General features: G+C 53.0%; 1 protein-coding gene across 3 annotated transcripts in view; it reads right to left on the reverse strand.

Annotated features, from left to right (window-relative positions):
* The window catches only part of Nol4l (nucleolar protein 4 like), a 119,113-nt gene that overhangs the window by 65,265 nt on the left and 34,945 nt on the right, over nucleotides 1-18,903 (reverse strand). For all 3 annotated transcript variants that reach the window (XR_002213817.2, XM_074074550.1, XM_020187010.2), the window contains exons 2-3: nucleotides 9,749-9,904; nucleotides 3,267-3,378 (exon numbers count right to left, since the gene is read on the reverse strand). Coding sequence is in view for 2 of the 3 variants with exons in the window: in XM_074074550.1 (XP_073930651.1) it covers nucleotides 3,267-3,378; nucleotides 9,749-9,904 (268 nt within the window). In the remaining variant the exon portion in view is untranslated. The remainder of the gene's footprint in view (nucleotides 1-3,266; nucleotides 3,379-9,748; nucleotides 9,905-18,903) is intronic.

Genomic DNA, 18,903 nt, shown 5'->3' on the forward strand with positions numbered 1-18,903 from the left:
GAGGAGGAGGGAGGTCCTGGAATTTCCCATCCTAGGACTTCCAGATCCGCTACAGCCTCCTTTGTTTATGCTCAGTGCTGGGGAAGGGCACAGGGCTGTCCAGGCCCCACACTGCTGGGAACAAGCTGTTGAGGGGCTGCTCTGCTTTTTCTCTTTCTTTTCAGTATGAGGCCAGGAAGCATAGCATTCTCCCAGAAGCCCTGGAGGATTCTATCCTGTGCCCTGTCCCCCTCCCTCCCCACCTTCTTGGGACAGGATTAAAAGAACTGCCTCCAGGCCAGGGAGGAGGGAGGACTGTAGGGGCATCCACAGGCCAATACGGTGGACAGAGATCAGACCACCAGGCTCCTGCCACGGAAGAAAGAGGCAGGAGGACATGCCAGCTGGCAAGGAGGGTCTAGGGGCTGATGTCTCTGGCCACTGAACAGACATGGGAACCTTTCAGACTTGAACAGCTCTGCACTGGTGGCTCACGCCTATAATCCTAGCTACTTGGGAGGCTAAGATTGGGAGGATTGCGGTTCAAGGTCAGCCTGGGCAAAGAGTTCAAGAGATCCTCCCAGCTCCAAAATAACCAGAGTTAAAATGGACTGGAGGTATGGCTCAAGTGATAGAGTGCATGAAGCTGTAAAGCCTTGAGTTCAAACCCCAGTCCCATCAAAAAATAGAAAAATAAAGCTCTCCACTGGCAGCTTCCAGAAATTACACAAGAGGTTTCTACTCTGTGTCCATCATGTGGGCCCTGCATGCTCATCTGAATGGGCGGGAACACATTACTGACCCCACCTTGGTAATGACTGGCCACTTAGGTCTGGGCACCGTGACACAACAACACAGACAGCAGATGGGCCGATGTTCCCTAGGATCCCTAGGTAGCCTGCATAGTAGGCTCCTTGATTCACCTACACCCTCATAGCTCTGAGAGGAGGAGGTTACTTCCACTTTGCCAATGAGAAATTTCTTTTGTCTTCTCTTTTCCCTCCTAGGAGAACCTGAATGAGTGATTTCACCCAGCATCTTCCTAAGCCTTGCTGCCCTATGGTAGCTGTTATGAGCAGGAGATGCTCCGAGAGGTTTCCTCATCTGCTGAGGAACACAGCCGAGAACAGGGCTGCCACACCCAGGCCTGCCTGACCTGGGGCCCAAACTCCTCCATGGGCTACACTGTCTCCTACTCCCTGGTCCTCTCCCTGCACTGAGAAAGTCTGTTACCTGGGGCTGAGAAGTGGTGTCACCCTGAGGATGGGCAGGCACCTTCCTCTGTCCTGCCAGGAGTGAGCACCAAGAAAGAGGCTCAGCACAGAGCCCACTGCTGGTTTGTATTTAGGCAGTTCCTGGCCATGTGCTCCCTTCTCCTCCTCAGCTTCTCCAAGAGGTGGAGGGACAGGGTGGTGGCAGCCAGCAAGCAGAGGAAGCAGGGTGTTCAGGCATTACCCTCCTGGCTGCACAGCAGCCCACAGCAGAGGAGGAGCACACAGCCCAGGGACCTTGCAGCCTTCAGCGAGGAGCTGGGGGAGGTGAGGGGCACTCTCCATGCTACAGGAAACCTAGCGGGGAGGGCTTAAATGGAGCCGAAGCTCCCCTAGGGCAGCTGAATCTTGGCTCCTCCAGTAGCAGTTCTGTGTCTGACTCCGCCAGTTGCTATGGAAACAATTAGGACAAGAATGGGAGGGGACATGCAGATGGGTGGGCAGGATCCAGGCCCTCCTGGTCCATCTGCAGGCTCCAAAGGCTATCTTGGCCCTAAGGCCATGCAGGCCAGTGTGACTCAGAGTCACTCAGGCATCCACCTCACAGTGACTATGACAGCCATAGCCACACTTACTTCCCAGATGGGAGTCCCGTGCCAGGCACAGGGAAAACCTCACAGACCTCATTGGCTCTCTGAGTGGGGACCATTATTAACTTCATTTCATGAAGAAAAACAGTCTCTGAGAGGCCCAGGACACACAGCAGCTGAGCTGTGACCTATCTTCTATGGTGAGGCCCCTGGAGCCTGGGGCCTCAACTCTGGAACCAGCTCTGAGGAGATCCTTGCCCCTTGTGGTTCAGAAGCTGTCCCATGGACTCTGGTGAGGCAGCAGTGGTCGAGTGGCTCCCAGGAGAGCAAAGTTCTGGATTTCATGAGTCACCTGTTCTCAGAAGCTGCTCATGTGAGTCAGGGAAAGGCCACCAGATACCCTGGTTCTTGGTTGTCATCGGGTTGAGCTGTGTAGTAGATACCTCCCCCTTGGGTGGTTGCCGCCCGAGCTGCATCTGGATAAAGGGCTCACCCTCTATTCCCACTCTGTTCTCATCTGCTGGAAACCTCCCTCCCCTAGGTGTCAGCATCCCTTGCAGGCACAGGGGCTGGCACAGCACTCTGGGCAGGCCCAAAACCTTGATAATGACCCATCTGGCCACCATCTTTCAGGACAGAACAATAGTCATACCAACCAAATATGGTGCCCACCTCTCTGAGCCAAAGTCACCTGCAGGCAGACAGGCCCCTGATGAGCTGCTCAGGCTGAGGCTCTAAGGGGAGTGGAGTGCTAGGGTCCTTGCTGGTCTCACAGGACAGGATAGAGCAGGTGAGCATGGACGTTGGTCCAAGGAACCAACTTCAGCTGGTCCCAATTTTAAATTCTAATCAGTCTCACTAGATCTCTCTAGGTCTCACTAGACCACATGGTGTGCACAAAGAGGGAACAGACACTAGGGAGGGCCCTGTCCTGGTGGTGTGGACCAAAGGGTAGGACGCTGCACATATCAAGGGGTGTGCACCTGTCCTTGGAGACTTGCAGCCAGACCCATGTACAGTTTTGTGCAGAAGCAGCCAAGAGTGAGACCTGGGTGGCCAGAATGATGAAGCCTACAGAATGAGCAAGGAAGCCATTCCAGAATGAGCAGTGGAATCTGGGTGGGAGAAGAAAGCTGGACCTGGACCTTAAAGGGCGGATGAATGAGTTATTGGCTTTTAATTGAAACTTAACATTTAAAAAAAAGTTAAAAAGGGCTGTTGGCATGGCTCAAGTGGTAGAGCACCTGCCTAGCAAGCTCAGAGCCCTGAGTTCAAACTGCAGTACAGAAAAAAACAAAACAAAACAAAAAAACCAACAAAACCAAAGCCTTCTGGACAGCCCACCACTCCATGCTGGCCCCTGGGAATGTGACAACTGCCACACCTGCACTTTCTTGCACTGGTGCCAGGCAAAGACCAGCCTCCACAGGAGGGGCTGCTCCCTGCTCCATACTGGCCTAAACTCTACTGTGTACCTGCTCCCTACCTTTGGGCTCCAGGCCGTTGGAATTGAAGTGCATCCTCTTCTGACATTCCGTGCAGCTCATCAGGAAGCGGGTCACGGCCTCTCTGGGGAGGAAGGCGTAGGTCTCTGCGATCTGCGGAGAAATGAGTTTGCCTGTCATGTGGCGCCATGTGGGTAACTTGGCCACTGGGTCACCAAGGTCTGGACTCTGGTGGCAGTTGCTTTGACCCTTGGCAGGAAAGGCAGGGCTCTGTGGAGTAAGGGACTGACATCCTCTATTCTTAGCTATGAAAATGAGCCAGTACTTTTGTGGAAAACTACATTTGTTTTTTTAAAAAGAGCTTAAAAATTGAAAAAGCACTAGGCATCGTGGTACAAGCCTGTAATCCCAGGTACTTGGGAGGCAGAGACTGGAAGGATGGAGGTTTGATGCCAGCTCAAACAAAAAGTTATCAAGACCCCATCTCAACAAAAAGTACTATGTGACAGTATATATCTATAAGCCCAGCTCTGCAGGAGGTGTAGGTAGGAGGATTAGAGTCTGACGCTGGCCCTAGGCAAGAATGCAAGACCCCATCTGGAAAATAACTAAAGCAAAAAAGACCGAGGCTTGGGTCAAGTGGTAGAGTGCCTGCCTAGCAAGCACAGGATCCTGAATTCAGACCCCAGTTCCAACAAAAAGGAAAAAAAAAATTAAAAAACAAAGCAAAACTTTATCTGGTCTGTAAGTAATTCTTCTCAGAACATCCCTTTTGATTTTTTTTTTTTTGTCTTTGAAATAGAGTCTCACTAACTTTGTCCAAGCTGGTCTTGAATTTATGATCCTCCTACTTCTGCCTCCCTGGTAGCTGGGACTACAGGTTTGTATCACTATACCTGGAAAAACTTCTCCTCTGAGGGATGATAAATTAAGACCCACTTATAAATTCACCACCTTTGGGCCTAGGAACAGAATTTAGTTCTTTTTTTTTTAGTGCTACTGGGATTTGAACTCAGGGCCTCACACTTGCTTAGGCAGGCACTTTCCCACTTCAGCCATGCCTCCAGATCTTTTTGCTTTAATTTATTTTTCAGATAGGGTCTCATGCTTTTGCCCAGGGCCAGTCAGGAGCCACAATCCTCCTGAGCTCTGCCTCCCTAGTAGCTGGGATTACAGACCTGTACCACTATCCTACCTCTAGGAACAGAATCCACGCTTCTGTGAACCATTTCCTGTGATAACTCACAGGTAAGGACATATTTAGGGAGGACTGTGACAGGGTGGTGTGGGGGGTACAGGGGGCACCAGACTTCCCACAGGAGAGGCTCTTAGGGACCCTCATGTTCCCAGTGACTAAGGCCCAGAGAGGTGAACCAACTCACCAAAGTCACATAGCTCTTTAGAAGCAGTGTTCCAGGTCACACTACCTCACAGCCAGGGGGAAGTTGAAAGGGAGGGGAGGAGGAAGTAGGAGGGAGAGGATATGAGAATATGGCGGGGATGGAAGAATGGCTTTAGGTCCAGAAGTCCAGCTCTCTCCTCTAGTTCTGGGTTTGGGGAAGCCTCCTGGCCTTTGTTTGATTGCCTGTGGGAGCCAGAGGGTCCCCACTGTGCCAGCTTCCTCATGCTTACTAGCTAGGTGTTTTCACATGTGCTTCTAGAGCCCAGGTCTTCCCTTTCCTCTCCACTAAGGGGCAGCATCACCCAAGCATTCCCTGCCCTCATCCAACCCAGCAGGGAAAGTTGGCTGAGGGCTGGCGCAGAGGGTGGGCATGGGGGCCACTGTGGACAGCGCAGGGCCCCGACGTGGTTGTGGGCAGCACACATTCTGCTCCTATGGGGGCACGTGGATGCCTGATTCCATCCCTGTGGTGGCTGGGTATGGGAGACAGCAGGAAGATGGGGGATAGAGAGAGGGGAGAGATGAAGCAGAAGGCCAGGCCCAGGCAAACCAGCCAAGAGGAACCCAGGCTCCCAGTTCAGCCCCTGCCTCGGGAGTTCCAGGGCCACCCCTGCCGGCTGCAAATACAAGTTAATTTTGGTGACACAGTTGTTATTTCTCAGCTGATTTGATGCTCTGCGGAGCAGGCAGGCTCCTTGATGAGTTATCTCCCTTCCAAATCCCCTGTCTGATTGCCTTCCCCTGGAGGTCAGGGACAAGGGTGAACCCCAGTGTCACTGACTGGAGCCTGTGGGTGGAAGAGCCACAATGAGGGGGTGCCGCTGGCCCTCCCGGGGGTGTGAGGACCAAGGGCTTTTCTGCTAGGCATATGCATTCCATCATTACATTCTAGGGCTGCTGGGCTGGGAAGGATGGGCTGGGCAGAAGGGCTGGTAGCTGCAGGAACAACCAAGCAAGAGGGAAGGGGTCAACAGAGGATCCCCTGGACTCCCCTGAGACATAGCGCAGGCATCAGCAGAGCTGAGAAGACTTGGGGAGGAGGATGCACAGTCAGCTGGGTAAAGGAGGGTGAGGACAACGCCAGAGGAGCAGCCCTCCTGCCTCCACACAAGCTGGCTCTCTCTCCTTCTCCCACCACTGGGCAGAGATAATTTTTAAAGGGTTCAAGGAAGGCCGCGCCCTGGCATGCACATAGGACAACAGTGGCTTGCACAAAGCACAATACTCCAGAGTGGGAGGGTGGCCACAGTGCTCCCGGCCTTAGCAAACCTCCAGCAGCGGACCAGGGCTGGCTGGTATGCCTTAGGGAGGCGGAGTGCTAGGCACACACCTTCTGGCCCTAGGTCTCACAGAGGGATGAAAGAGGTAACGAGTCCTTGGAGCCGTTGGAGCGCCGGGGGGGAGGTGATCTGCCTGTGCAGCTGGAATGCCCATAGTCTCCCTTCGAGCTCCCAGGGAGAATCAGTAAGGCATGGAGGGCAGAGCTGCACAGGGACCCGTATGGAGGAGGATGCACTGCCCCACCCCTGACCAAAAGCAGCATCTTTTGGTTCACCTTTCTGGCTTGCCCAGGACTAGAAATGGGGCCTCTATTTCTGTTTGAGGGCATGGGTGCCCCAGGCTGCAGAACCAAGAACTAAAGAAAACCAAGAAAGGATGGTGGTTTTCAGATGGTTTCAGAGCTACAGACCCTGTTCTAGAAATAGACTTCCGTGCTGAAGCCCAAAGCACAAAACAGATAAAGATGGAGCTGCTGCTTTTACAGAGGGGACACTCTAAGAACCCTGTCCCCCACTGGGTGCCATCAGCACCCCTGGACTGCCTGCTCCCTTGCTCTCTCTGGTCCTTCTGCCTAAGACACATTTGTGAATTTGCCTTTTCCGTTTTTCTTAGTGGTAAAAGCTGAGAGATTTCACTGGCAGGGAGAGCGGGAGCTATTTGCAGAGTCGCTGACTTGCAAGGCCCCATTTTCACTCCCCAACTCAGAGGCCGACAAAGACAGATGAGGCCAATTGGGGGATTTGCACCACTTTACAAGATCCTCCTTCTGCCCAGTGGGTGGATTAACACGCAGTGGGCCTGGAGCAGCTGCTGGCCACATCTGGCTCCAACTCCAAAGTGGTCTGGGTAGCCAGATCCAGGCTCTGGAAGCTGACCTGGCCTCCCAGCACCCTGGGAAAGAAATAGGAGCCACCAGGGCCACTCCAACTCAGGTGCAGAGATGAGAAAAGCAGGAAAGCCCCTGAGAAAGGGACCAGTCCTCTGTAAGTTCAGTGAACTTTGGAAGACCACTTGAAACCTTTCCCAGACTTGGCACCAGTGAGACCCTGGGATCCTAAGGCAGGGCTTCCTGCTCCAAATAAGACCTTCCTGCATTGTTTGATGTAAATGGTCATCCAGTCCTGATTCACGTATCTCCAGGCTTTGAAAGCTCATTACATGCCCTTTTTGATCCATTGCTGGACAGCAGTAGGTACTAGAAAGTTCTTTTCCCCAGTGTAGAACTGACCTCCTTGCATGCCCTAAACAAATCAAATCTGCTCAGCTCCCTAGCCCTGATGCCTACAGGCACCCATGCCTGAAAGAATCCTGAACAGCCCCTGTGCCCCAGGGACTATGAGGCAGTCCTAGGATTCAGCTTCAGCAAAACACACAGGGACAGATCCAAAACCTCCTCAGTCAACGGCTTGATGCAACCCCTGTGGTGCCAGCCTGTGCCTCTCTGCAGCCATCAGCATGGGTTTTTATTGGGGTTCTTTCTACAGGCATGGATAGGGACCTTGTGTCTACAGTGTGAGGCTGAGGAGCTTGGCCTCAGTGGAAGAAAATGGGAGCAGATGAAAAGAGGGAGACAAAAGCATCCAGGCACCACCCCTGCCCCCCAAAAAGGAAAAGGGTGGCATGAGAAGAGTGACAGATGGGGAGAAGGCACACAGGGAAGAGGGAAGGCGCCAGCCTCCTCGGCCTCACACCCTCTGTGGGAGGGCCCTGGCCTGCTCAGCTCAGCCTTGGCCCTGCTGCTGAAATTCCAGCTCTGCGCACAGCCCAGCTGGCTCCATGCCAGTCATGTGCCAGCTCCAGGCCGGGCAGCAGGAAGTGGGGCACGCGGCAGGCATATGGACAAGAAGCCAGGAAGTGCAGAGCAAAGAGGTGGATGTCCGCTTGGCCCAGGGACGCAAGCCCAGTACCAGTCCAGCCCTGCCCTGCCCTCTCCATGGCATGGAAGCCATAGACCCTAACCAAGGGCAGCCTGTGGGTGAGGCTTGGTGCTGGGCACTGAGGGGCCAGGGAAATGTGGTCCAACTAGCCCAAGCCCATCTGCCTAAATGCCAGCAAGTGGCCAGGCTCACTAGCTGACCATATGAGGTTTGTAGCTAGGGACAATGTACACTGGTCAACTGCCTACCTCTCAACGTAGCCTAGTGACCTCAGGCAGGTTGTCTCTCAGCCTCTATCTCATTTAACAGAATGGGGCCAACAGCAGCTTGCTTTCCCTGTGCAGCCTCTGCCTGGGTGAGGCTTAGCACAGTGGGCGTGAAGTGCTGAGGGCAGAGCCTGACACATGTTGAGTGCCCAGCACCATGGGAGGCTTACTGCTGGCTAATTGGCTGGGTCTTGTCAGTCCCAAGGGGCCTTCCCTTCTTCCCTGGCCCTTGGGTGGAATACTCCAGGCTCCTTCCCAAGGATACACACTTCCTGAAGGATACACACTGAGTGGCAGGAGGGACAGAGGCAAGGTCACCTCAGAACAGCTCCTTGCCTTTCTGAGGCCTCTGGCAGGGGATCCATTCTTAACACTCATTCAGGGCAAAGCCCATCATCTGATGACAAAGACAACTAGATTGTTGGATTCTTTAAGAATCAGGCAATATAGGGAAATCATAGGCTTACACAGGCCGCCTTTGCTTCAGCCCAGGGCTGTCCTACATACAGAAATTGGGGCTGGGCTGGGGGGTTCATATCTGCCTTAGGTAGTGAACCCACCTAAGCCCACGGAAGGGCAGAGCTCATTCTGGAGAGAATGCCAACATGGAGGGAGTGTGAAGACACTGGCTGACTGCTGCTCAGGTGCTGTGTGACCTTGGACAGGTGGCTAGGTCTCTGGCTCTGTTTCCTTAACTGAGAAATGGGACCATGGTGACTCTGCCACATGATGGCTGTTAGGCTTGGCTGAGCATAAAATGCCTGGCCTTGAGGGTCCAGAGCTGAGCATGAACCACCGTGACAGGCTCAGCCATAGGGGCTGATGGGGTGGGGTGGGGATATTCAACACAGCAGGCCCCTCCTGCAGGGCAGAGTTGGGTCATCTGCTCTGATCATGGTCCCCTTGTCCTCCACCTTCCCCATGCGTGATGTTTCCCACCCTGGATGTCAGTCTCTGCTCCCTCCTGCTCACCTGAAGCTTAGAAGGCCAGTGTACATGCCACCTTCTCTATGAAGCCCCCCAAGGCTAGCCCTGAACACTCAGGCTGGCAGTACCTCTGCTGAGTACCACAAGTACCTAGTTCTTACTCTCTCAAAGCTGGCCTTGGATAAAAGTCTGTGTTTGTATGTCTTGCTTTGGTCCTCAGCCTCCAGGTCCCAAACCCAATTGTGACCTCCTAGAGAGTGGGGTGCAGGTCTTCAGATATCCCCTGGGGAAGTGCCAGCACTGACTGCACAGAGCTGAGGGGGAACCGGATAAGCTCACAGGCCTAGCTGGCATGTAACATACACTATGGGAAACATGGAAACCATGGGTTCCTATAATTCTTATTATCTGCTCCCCTCCACCAGTGGGCTATAAGGGACTGAGGTTGGGGACAAGTGAAACGGAAACTGGGAAGAGGAGGGTGTCCTCCCCGCCCTGTCTCTCTCCCTTCCTTCTCCTTCCCTCCCTCTCGCTCCCTTCTACCTGCTTCTTTGTGCTCCAACCCACTGCAGAGCCTGCCCCTTGCCCCCTGAGCCATCTCTGGCTGCCATGCCCTTACCCCGTGCCCCCCTGGGTCCCCAAAGGCTGCTTTATCATGCCTCAGCTCCCCGCCTTGTCCCCCCAGCCCCCACCCCTCCCAGCAGGTGCAGAGCCCATGGCCGCCTGCCAAGGCCTGGGGCTGCCAGCGGAGGCAGAGACAGAAATCTCACCGCTCGGTAGGTTTTCTTCTGCCCAGCGTGCTTGGGGGCTTTGCCTGGCTCCGAGGAGCTCTCCACGTGCATTGAGTAGATGATGTCAAAGAAATCTTCCACCACAGCGACCCGCTTCAGAGAGATGCCCTCGGGCTCCGACAGGCCATCTGCCCCCTGCGACAGTGTGGACAAACCGTGTTAGTGTCAGGGTTGATGGCGGGTGAGGGCTGGGCCCTAAGGCCTGGCCATGGATCAGGGGCAGAGACCATGCACCCTGCATGGCCCTGCCTGACCTCCAATGGCTGGGCTGGGGGCTGGGGAGGGGACGGAGCCAGAGCATCTGGGGAGGGGGTACCAGAGCCACCACTAAATCTACCGGAAACAATGGACAGAGAACCACAACAACGCAAGTACAAATTTAAAAAAACCAAGAGGCTCCATGTTCACAATTCCAGACAGATTGTGCCAGACTCGGGCGGGGAACTCTCGAATCACACACTGTGCCAAGACTATCCTGGAAGTCTCTGGGGAGGGGGGAGTGCTAAATAGATGCAGCCCCATCAGGAGCCCGCCAATTAACAGTAACCTTTCACTGTGGTCCTGGGCCGGGGTCCCAGGAGACCAACTCCCATCACCTGGGTGGCTCCTGCCTCCACCCAAGCCTTTCTGAAAAGCTTTTCACCACCACCCGCCCTCCCCACCCCAGTAGCTGAGTGCCAGCCACAGCACCCAGGCTCTTTGTGTAGGGAGATACACAGAAAAACAGGCACAAGGCCACGTGGAGGTGACAGGGCTGGGAGCAGGGTGGCCACGGGCTCAGAGCCCCCTTGTTAGGCTGACATGAGTCTGTCAAGTGGCCCAACAAGATGTGCCAGGATGGAGATGGGGGTCCTCCATAGCAAACAGACACGGGCTGGTGCCTGCTCTGCCGTTCCGGTGGAGGAGGAAGGCTGCAGGAGAAACTCCAGGGCCTGAGGCTGGAAAAGACCAGGCATGAACACAGGGTATGAGGCACACACAGACCGAGAGACTTTGGACCTTCAGTCATCATCTCCCTATGGGGAGACTTTGAGGGCTCTGGGGAGCTGCAGAGACCAAGAGCAAGCAGTGGGAAGGGGGCGTGAAGACAGGCAGGCTGGTTTTTCTCTAAAAGTACCAAAGGACACATCTCCAAGGTAATTTTTCTCCAGAGGACCCCCACTCGGGAGGTCAGCTCCATAACGGTGTGGGCTTCATTTGTCGGTTCACAGCCGTCTCTCCAGCACCTCTGATGCATAGTAGGTGCTTGATAAACAACTACGGAATAAATGAGTCATAAAGTGGCAGCTGGGCAGTGTTGTTTTAGACACAGACTGCCCGTCATTTCAGTGGCTGTGAGACTCTGAGCAGTTATCTTGCTTCCTGGAGCCTCAGGCCCTTCATTTATAAAATGAAGATGAAGAAACCCTTCCCCCTGAACTTCTGTGGGGGATACATGAGATATGTGGGCAGCACTTTGCCCTGAGCCTCGCATACAGGGACAGTTCCATCAAAGTTGATATTGAGAAGTGCTTTGCAACTGGCCAGGTCTCCGCCAGGTGGGATGGAACTGAGTATCACAACCCTGGAGGTCTGCCTGGGGAATGGTGGCTGGGGAAAGAGAAGCAGAGATGGCTTAGGACCTCAGTCTTTGCGGTCCAGGTAGAATACAGGCCCTGCTGGCAAGGGCGCTTGCTCACAACACATTTTGGTCACAGACGGGCTTTGATTTTACCAGTTTTTCCAGCATGCACTTCTGAGTGAGAACTGTCTCTTTGCCACTGGCCTGCTTGAGGGCAGAGAGCAACTGGGTGTGGGGAGTGCAATGGAACCCTACCCTGGTGGGCAGCATCCCTGTAGGGTGATCCTGGGCCATGACTTCACCAGCCCTGCACATGCCCTCTCGCCTGTGGCTTCCTTCCTGATCAGGTCCCGTTTCAGTGGGACTTCTCAGAGAGCAGGAATTTGTGTGCTCATGTGCATGTAGATGCGTATGCATGGCCATAAGAAAGCTGTCTGCTGGCCTGGCATTCTTGCTCTGAGGCTGCAGGCAAGCCCTTCAACTTCCAGGAGATTCACTTGTGAGATAAGCTATAAAATCCCATGACTTCAGATATTAACACTCTCAGGAGTGTTCTTGGGGGAGTCCCATCCCTGCTGAAGTCCTAAGCCATTTGTAAGGGTGTATCAAGGACTAGCTGATCCAGTTTTTGGGGTATCTTCAAATATTGCCATGATAGAGTTGGGATGGCATAAATATTATCATCAATCAGTTATAATAAAATTTGAACGTCTGGTTCGAATTGGCAAAACCAAATGAACCTTAAGAATGAATACAACTGGGTTCCTATTTCTTAATCTGGGTGTGGTTGTACAGGTGTGTTCAGTTCATAAAAAGTCGTTAAATGGAACATGTACAACCTTCCTACTTTTGTGTACATCTTTTAAACTTTAATTTTTAAAATGTTATATTTTAAAAACTATATAGGGGCAGGTGCTACATTTTGATAATCTGAATACCAAGGCATAATGATGGGCTCATAAAATTGTTTCAAGCCAGAACACATATATTCCTTAAAAAAGGAAGGTTCTATAATTTGGCAGGAAGAAAACAATCTAATGAAGAAACAATATTTCCAAAAGGTGACATGGAAAGTGCCCTCTAACCAGCTCAGTGATGTGGGGTGGGTGGGTCACTTTATTTCTTTACTTCTAGAAACTCAAGCTTTCTCACTTATAAATAGGCCTAAAAAGTCCTAGTTGGATGTTCCAAGGATCAAGTAGGAATGTGTGGTAAGCGTATGGCACATACAGTCTTGTTAAATGTCTGTCTCTTCTCTCTGGATCCACTGAGTTGGATACTTTGTGTTTAGGAATCTGTTCTCTTTTGTCTTTCTGATCCATTCAAAAAAGGATAATTCCTACCACCAGAAGAGATGCAAAGTCTCATTTAATTCTTAAATTATATTCCCCAGAAACTTGGAATAAGATTTCCTAAATTCAAATTATAACTAATGAATCACAAGGAAATATACTATCCAGTGCCTGGCCTGTCTCTGTCCCAAGACTCCCACCTCCATTCTTAGGCAGACTTAGGTAATCAGTAGTTTAGTACCTGGTCCAATATGATCATAAAATTATCCCAGAGAAATTCTTCAATAGCTCCCTCTTTGAAGGTTGATCACTGATTTTTCGAGCATGTGTCTTGTAATCACCCTATCTCTATAGCAGAAATACACACAAGAAAGAAGGGGACCATAGAAACCAGAGCTCAGATCACATAAGGTCTGAGAGCCATACCTTGAATTGTCCTTTGGTGAGCTGTGGCCACCTGGACACCATGTGTGTAACACCCTAAGGGAAGAACACCAGGATATCTGTCTGGTCTTCAAGGAGAATCCTGGGAAGATGCTAACAAAGGGATTCAACAGCAGTCACGTGCCACAGACATCTCTGCCATGCCCTGAATCCATAGAGGTAATGACCTTCATGGTAAATGTTGCAGGAGGGGCGTATCCTCTCTAGCTGGGAATGCCAAGAGGAAAGAGCTGCTAATTAAGGGAGCAGAAAGCACCTTCCCTATAGCCTTGGGGTGCTCCTGACAACCTACTTCTACCTCATACCCAAATTAGCTTCATCTAATCCATGGCTCTAAGCAAGCTGCACACTGGATTGACAAAGGAAGTTCATTTTACTTATAGGGCTGGATCAAGAGGGGACCTGGAGTCTCCTGACTATTCCAGCTTCCTGGAAATCCCAAGCAGGAATGATGGAAAAGAGCTGTGTAGCATCTCATGGGAAAAGCCATGAGAAACACCCAGTCACTTGTATAGGTTTAGCCTCTGGGGCCTTCCTCTGTGAGGAAGAACACTACCATGGTAACTTCATCCATTAGAACCATCCAACTCCAAAACAGCTGGCCAGATACAGGCCAACAAAACTAGATGTGGCAATAGTTTTAAAAATTTATGGACCCTCCAACTTTCTTGGACATCACCAACTCCCCATCGGGGTTCTAATCTAAAAGCAGACTTGCAAGTCATTGAAGAAATCACCAAATGCCTATTTTCATATTACTGATATTTCAAAATACTTAGAACACTGGTCCTCAAAGTTTAGGCCCTAGACAAGCAGCATTAGAATCACTTAGAAACTTATTTAAAAATGCATATTTTTAGGTTCTGCCTCAAACCTACCAAATCTGATGCTCTGGGAGTTTTAATACGCCCCAAGATGATACTGATCCATGAGATTTTGAGATCTGATTAGAATGTCTCCATGATGGGAGGAAGCTAGTAGAGAAACTGGCACTGTGCTCATTAACTATAGACGTACTCTGTGCTTCCAGGCCTAATATATTAATATTTTTATTTCCAGTGAAGGCCAATTTTCCTAATAGTGGGAACAGAAGAATCTTATTGGGCAACATTAGTATAAATTCAAAACATCTGCTCAGAGGCTTATTGTGGACAACAGACAGAAGGGGTAGGAGCCCCCAGCATCCAGACATTGGGTTCTGACGTTCTCCCCAGCAAAATTAATGAATTCTTGAGAAGGTCAACCTTTGGCAGGTCTCTTCTGGCTTCCTCAAATTCCTCAAATGATTTGAGTGCTATCTCTAGAGCTACAGAACGATGAGGGGGATCAGCACATCTCATCAGGCCATTAGATTTCTGCTGGGATGACCTCAGGAGCGGTCCCTGGGAACATCCCTCAGGTAAACTCCTGACTCTGCTGAATCTTGCTGGTCTCCCCACAGGAGCCAATTACATGGCCTCTGCCCTTGATGGCAAGTGCATGCAGTCCAATTACTAATGGAACTTCGATGTCGCTTGCTGATAACAAGTTACATACTTATCAAGGTGGGGTCACTGTTTTAGGCCACCAGGGTGCCTCTCAGTGTACCACCATCACTATATTAGCAGAGTATGCCTTCCAGCAACAAACAGGCCATGGTTGAGAGGATGCAGCTAAATAGTGGGGCCATTTCTCACCTAGGTTCCTCCTATGGTAGAGGAAGAAACCACAGAGAAAGTCTTTAGGCCATGCCCTCCAAGTTGGACAAGACATGAAAATCAATGTGATTGCTGTTTAGAGGACAAAGTCAGTCAGCAGAGCCACCCCAGGGGAAACAAACCTTTGGCTGCCTCTTGTGTGGGAGTCCTGGACTTCAGGGGGGTTGATTGCACAAGCAAACATCCCATTCAGGCCAGCAAAGAGGCTGAGCCCACAGGCAAAAGCCACTGTGCATACATACTATCCATGTGCTCATCCCAGCATCTGTAACCGTGGCCCTTCCTCCTGTACCCTAAAGCCTGCTTTCATACATTAACCAGAACTGGGGTTTGGGGAGTTTGGTGGAAGGTACTTGCAAAGTCTGATTCCAACCCTGGGTGGGGCTAAAAGAAGAACTAAGGGGGAGGAGTCAGCCCCCTGCAAAGGGGCCCCAAAGAGAAAGGAAAGAGGTAGAGAGGAAATTTAAAAACCACACAAAACTCAGAGAACAAAAAGAAAAGCAGAGTAAGAGCATCACCCAAACATCCAGAAAGTCTGCCCTCAGAGCCCCAAGAGAAGCTGGTTATGATTTTTACAGGGCAATCAGATGTTTAAGGAGGGTACTTCTTAAAGGGACAAGGACAATATTTTAATTTCTATTGGCTGTGAGTATTACTTACTGAGGACTGGAAACAAACAACAAAATCTTCAAAATAAGGATTCACCCTAGAATTTTATGGCCCACAGCTCCCCTGAGCTCTGCAGGCCTAGGTGGGGCAGAGGGATGAGCCCCCCCCATAAATAAATAAATACATAAATAAGGTACTGAGAACTCAATGTAGCACCTGCCTCTTCTCCACCCTTGTGCTCAATCTCCAACTGTTAGTGTGGAGCTGCTGCCACCACCAAGTTGCACCTGCCATCTGGAACAGCCTCACATATTCCAAGACCTCCTTTCTGCTTCGCTGAACCTCCATCTTCTTTCAAATCACGCTGGGACCGAAATGCACACCCGGGCCACAGAGAAAGGTGCCTTGGACCAGCACCCAAACCACAGTGCTACTTTTGAGGGCTTCCATATCCTTCAAGTAGCTCCAATAGTTTTTTTCTGTCTCTCCCCGTTTTTTTTTTTTTTTCTTCCTTTCTTTTGGTTTTCTTAACTCTGGGGTGTCTTGAAAGGTTGTGGGGGAAGGGAGGAAGAGAAAGGGGTACAGTGCGACAAAGTGACCCCTATGGGAAGCAGAGGGGCTGAGGAAATGCAAATCCTGATGCCAACCACGGGGTTGGAGGGATGGAGGGAGGCTCCAGCCTCCTTTGCCAGACAGGACAAGGTCAGGGACAGGATGCAGGATTCTGGCCTCTGGTGCCAGGAGGGCCTGAAGGGTGCTCTGCTGACCTCAGACAAGAGGGGCCCTGCCTGAACCTGTTTCATTCTGTGTGCGGTGACACCATATGCACAATGATTTTTGCCACCTCACAGGAGGGCTATGGGAACCCAAAGGATGCACAAATACTCCCGCCTCCGCGGGACTCTCATAGTTGACGGCTGTGATCACACTGCGGAGGGCTCTCTCCAGGACTCTGGGGCCGCTCACTCAAGCCCACGGCCTAGCACAGGGAACAGGAGATCACTGAAGAAGAGGTTCTAGGTGTAAATGGGCGGCTCTGAGCCAGATAGGCCCCGCGGGCGGGTCCCTCGGGTTGAGGCGGGCGGACGGCCGGGGCGTGCTAACGAGCGGGGGGGCCGGGGAGGAAAGGGGGGCCCCAGGTGCGGGCCCCGCCCTGGGCTGGGGAGAAGGGAGAGGGGAGGGGCGCAGCCCGCGCGCTAATGACTGTTGACAGCGCGCGCTGGAGCTGGCCGGGTCGCGCGCGCCTCTGACAGCTGCTCCGGCGGGGGGGCGGAGCGTGGGGCGGGGGTAAAGCTGCTTGCGCTCCCCCCACCCACAGAGCACGCGCGTGCGCCCCTGAGGGGAGGGGGCGGGGAGCGGTGTGTGCGCGCTCGCGCGCGCGCGCGCGCGCCGGTCCGGGTTCCGAGGGCCTGCTGGAGCGGCTCGCGCGGGCTCCTCGCGGGCAGGCAGGTAATGAGAGTAACCATGGCAACCCACCAGAGGAAGTGTATTCTGCAGGAGACGTTAATCCCCTCTCCCCGGAGCTGGGACAGCCTGACTTTCCATTCTCACACAGTAATTAGATACCAGCTGTCAGTGCAGGGGGGACGGCTCCGCGGCTGCAGACCGGCTGGGGGGGGCGCACAAAGGGGGTGGGGGGACGTAGGGAGGAGGGCGTTAAAGACACAGGGACGCTCTGCGGCGGTGTGCCGCGGTCGCGCGCCCCCCTCCCACCCCAGTCTTGGGCATCCTGGCGCGCGCCCGCTCACCTGGAGGGCCCGCCCGCGCGGGGCCCCGCCCACCCCACGCGCACCTGCTGCGCGCGCGCTCCTGCCCGCCTGGCGGTCCCCCTCCGACCCCGCCTCCCCGCTGCGGGCGCACCTGCCCTGCTCCGCCCTCCGCCCCGAAGCTGCCCACCTGTCCTTTGTGCCGGGCGGTACCATTCGATCTTTCTAGCTCTCCTTCAGGGAGCGCCCGCTATGTGCCAGGCGCTGTGCCAAGCCTGATCTCGTGTAATCCTCACAGACCCTCCGTGGTAAGCGCCTCTGTTGCTCCTGGCCCGAGGCGCAGTGGGGTGTGGCCATTTGCCCAGGGTCATGCAGACTTAAAACTCCATCCTTATGATACCCATTTAACCACTGAGCTACAGTGCCTCCCCACTGCGTCCACATCCGTTATAGCCCAGGGGCCTCCCAACCACTCTAGGGACAAAACAGTTATACTGGTACTGGCAATGTGGTGCACCTACTATGTGCCAAGCATTCACTGCCTTGCTTAGCTTTCCCAGTAGCCAGGGAAAATTTATTACCTTCATCTTACAGGTGAGGAAACGAAGGCACAGAAAACTGACGCATTCAAACCTAAGCAGGATCCTCCTGTCTCCCCTCTATGCTCCCAGCTACTGCACTGTATTAACCCACACCTGGATTTGTGGTGGTTGAAATCCAGCTCAGGTCTTTTCCTTCTTTCAGTATACTGTTCAACACACCCACGTTATGTTCCAGAATCCTTAGGAGTCACCTCTTCTAGCCATACTGGAGAAATCTAAGAGATTTCTAGGCTAAGGCCACTGCCAAGTCCCTAATTTCTGTCTACCCTCCCAGAGACCCTTGCTGTCCTGTATGTAGCAGTTAACCTCTCTGCCAACCTCTCCATTTGCCAGATAGGAAAACCAAGACAAACCAAGGCAAGAAGCTGGCCCATGGGGAGATGGCATGGTGGAGCCAAGAGGTCAGTCCCCTCAGGCCCAGTTGTGTCCCCTGACCCCCACCCCACAACCAAGGGGGTCATACCAAGGAGGGGCAGGAAGTGCAAAGAAGCAGAGCCAGCTCTGTGTCCCCAGTGGCTGTGGGCGGGTGTCTGGGGCAGGAGGAGGCTATCTGATCCCTTCCCCACTGCCCCGGCCATGACCTCCTCCCTCCCTCTGACTCTCCCTCCCTCAATCTCTCTCTCTCTCTCTCTCTCTCTCTCTCTCTCTCTCTCTCTCTCTCATCCTCCCTCTCTTTTTCTCTCTCCCTCATGGACTAGGCAGCCAGCACCCAGGGCTGCAGCAGAGAACCCAGCGTTCCTCAACCGGACTGCATTCCAGTGGGAGGAGGGTGGGGGGGAGGCTGAGCCTAGATCTTTAGGGACAGGGGCACCCCTGCCCAGCCCCACCCTACCGGGGCCAAGGCCTGGCTGCTTCCAACCTCACAGTTTCCTGCCTCTGCTCTCCCCATCTCTCAGTAGCAGAGCAGCCTAAATTTGGCTCACGGAGGGAATGGGGGAGGTGGCGGCAGGCGGGTGCTGTCAGAGGCCAGGGTGTAGCTCCTGTCTAGCCGGCTGGCATTTTTGCTGTCTGGAGGAGGGCAGGGGGGCCCCGGCAGGCAGCCCTCTCCCGGAAAGGGAGATGTTTGTACCTTCTGACATGCACTGAGTAATGTGCAAACGACATGCAAACTGAGCTTCAAATCAGCATCTCAGCCAGAGAACAGCTTGGTGCTGCTTTGGGAATGAAAGCAGGACCAGTGCCCTCCTCTCCAGAGGCTCCAATGGAGGTTGGGGGCACAGAGT

The sequence above is a fragment of the Castor canadensis genome, chromosome 5 (genome assembly GCF_047511655.1).
Source record: "Castor canadensis chromosome 5, mCasCan1.hap1v2, whole genome shotgun sequence".
Classification (NCBI taxonomy): Eukaryota; Metazoa; Chordata; class Mammalia; order Rodentia; family Castoridae; genus Castor; species Castor canadensis.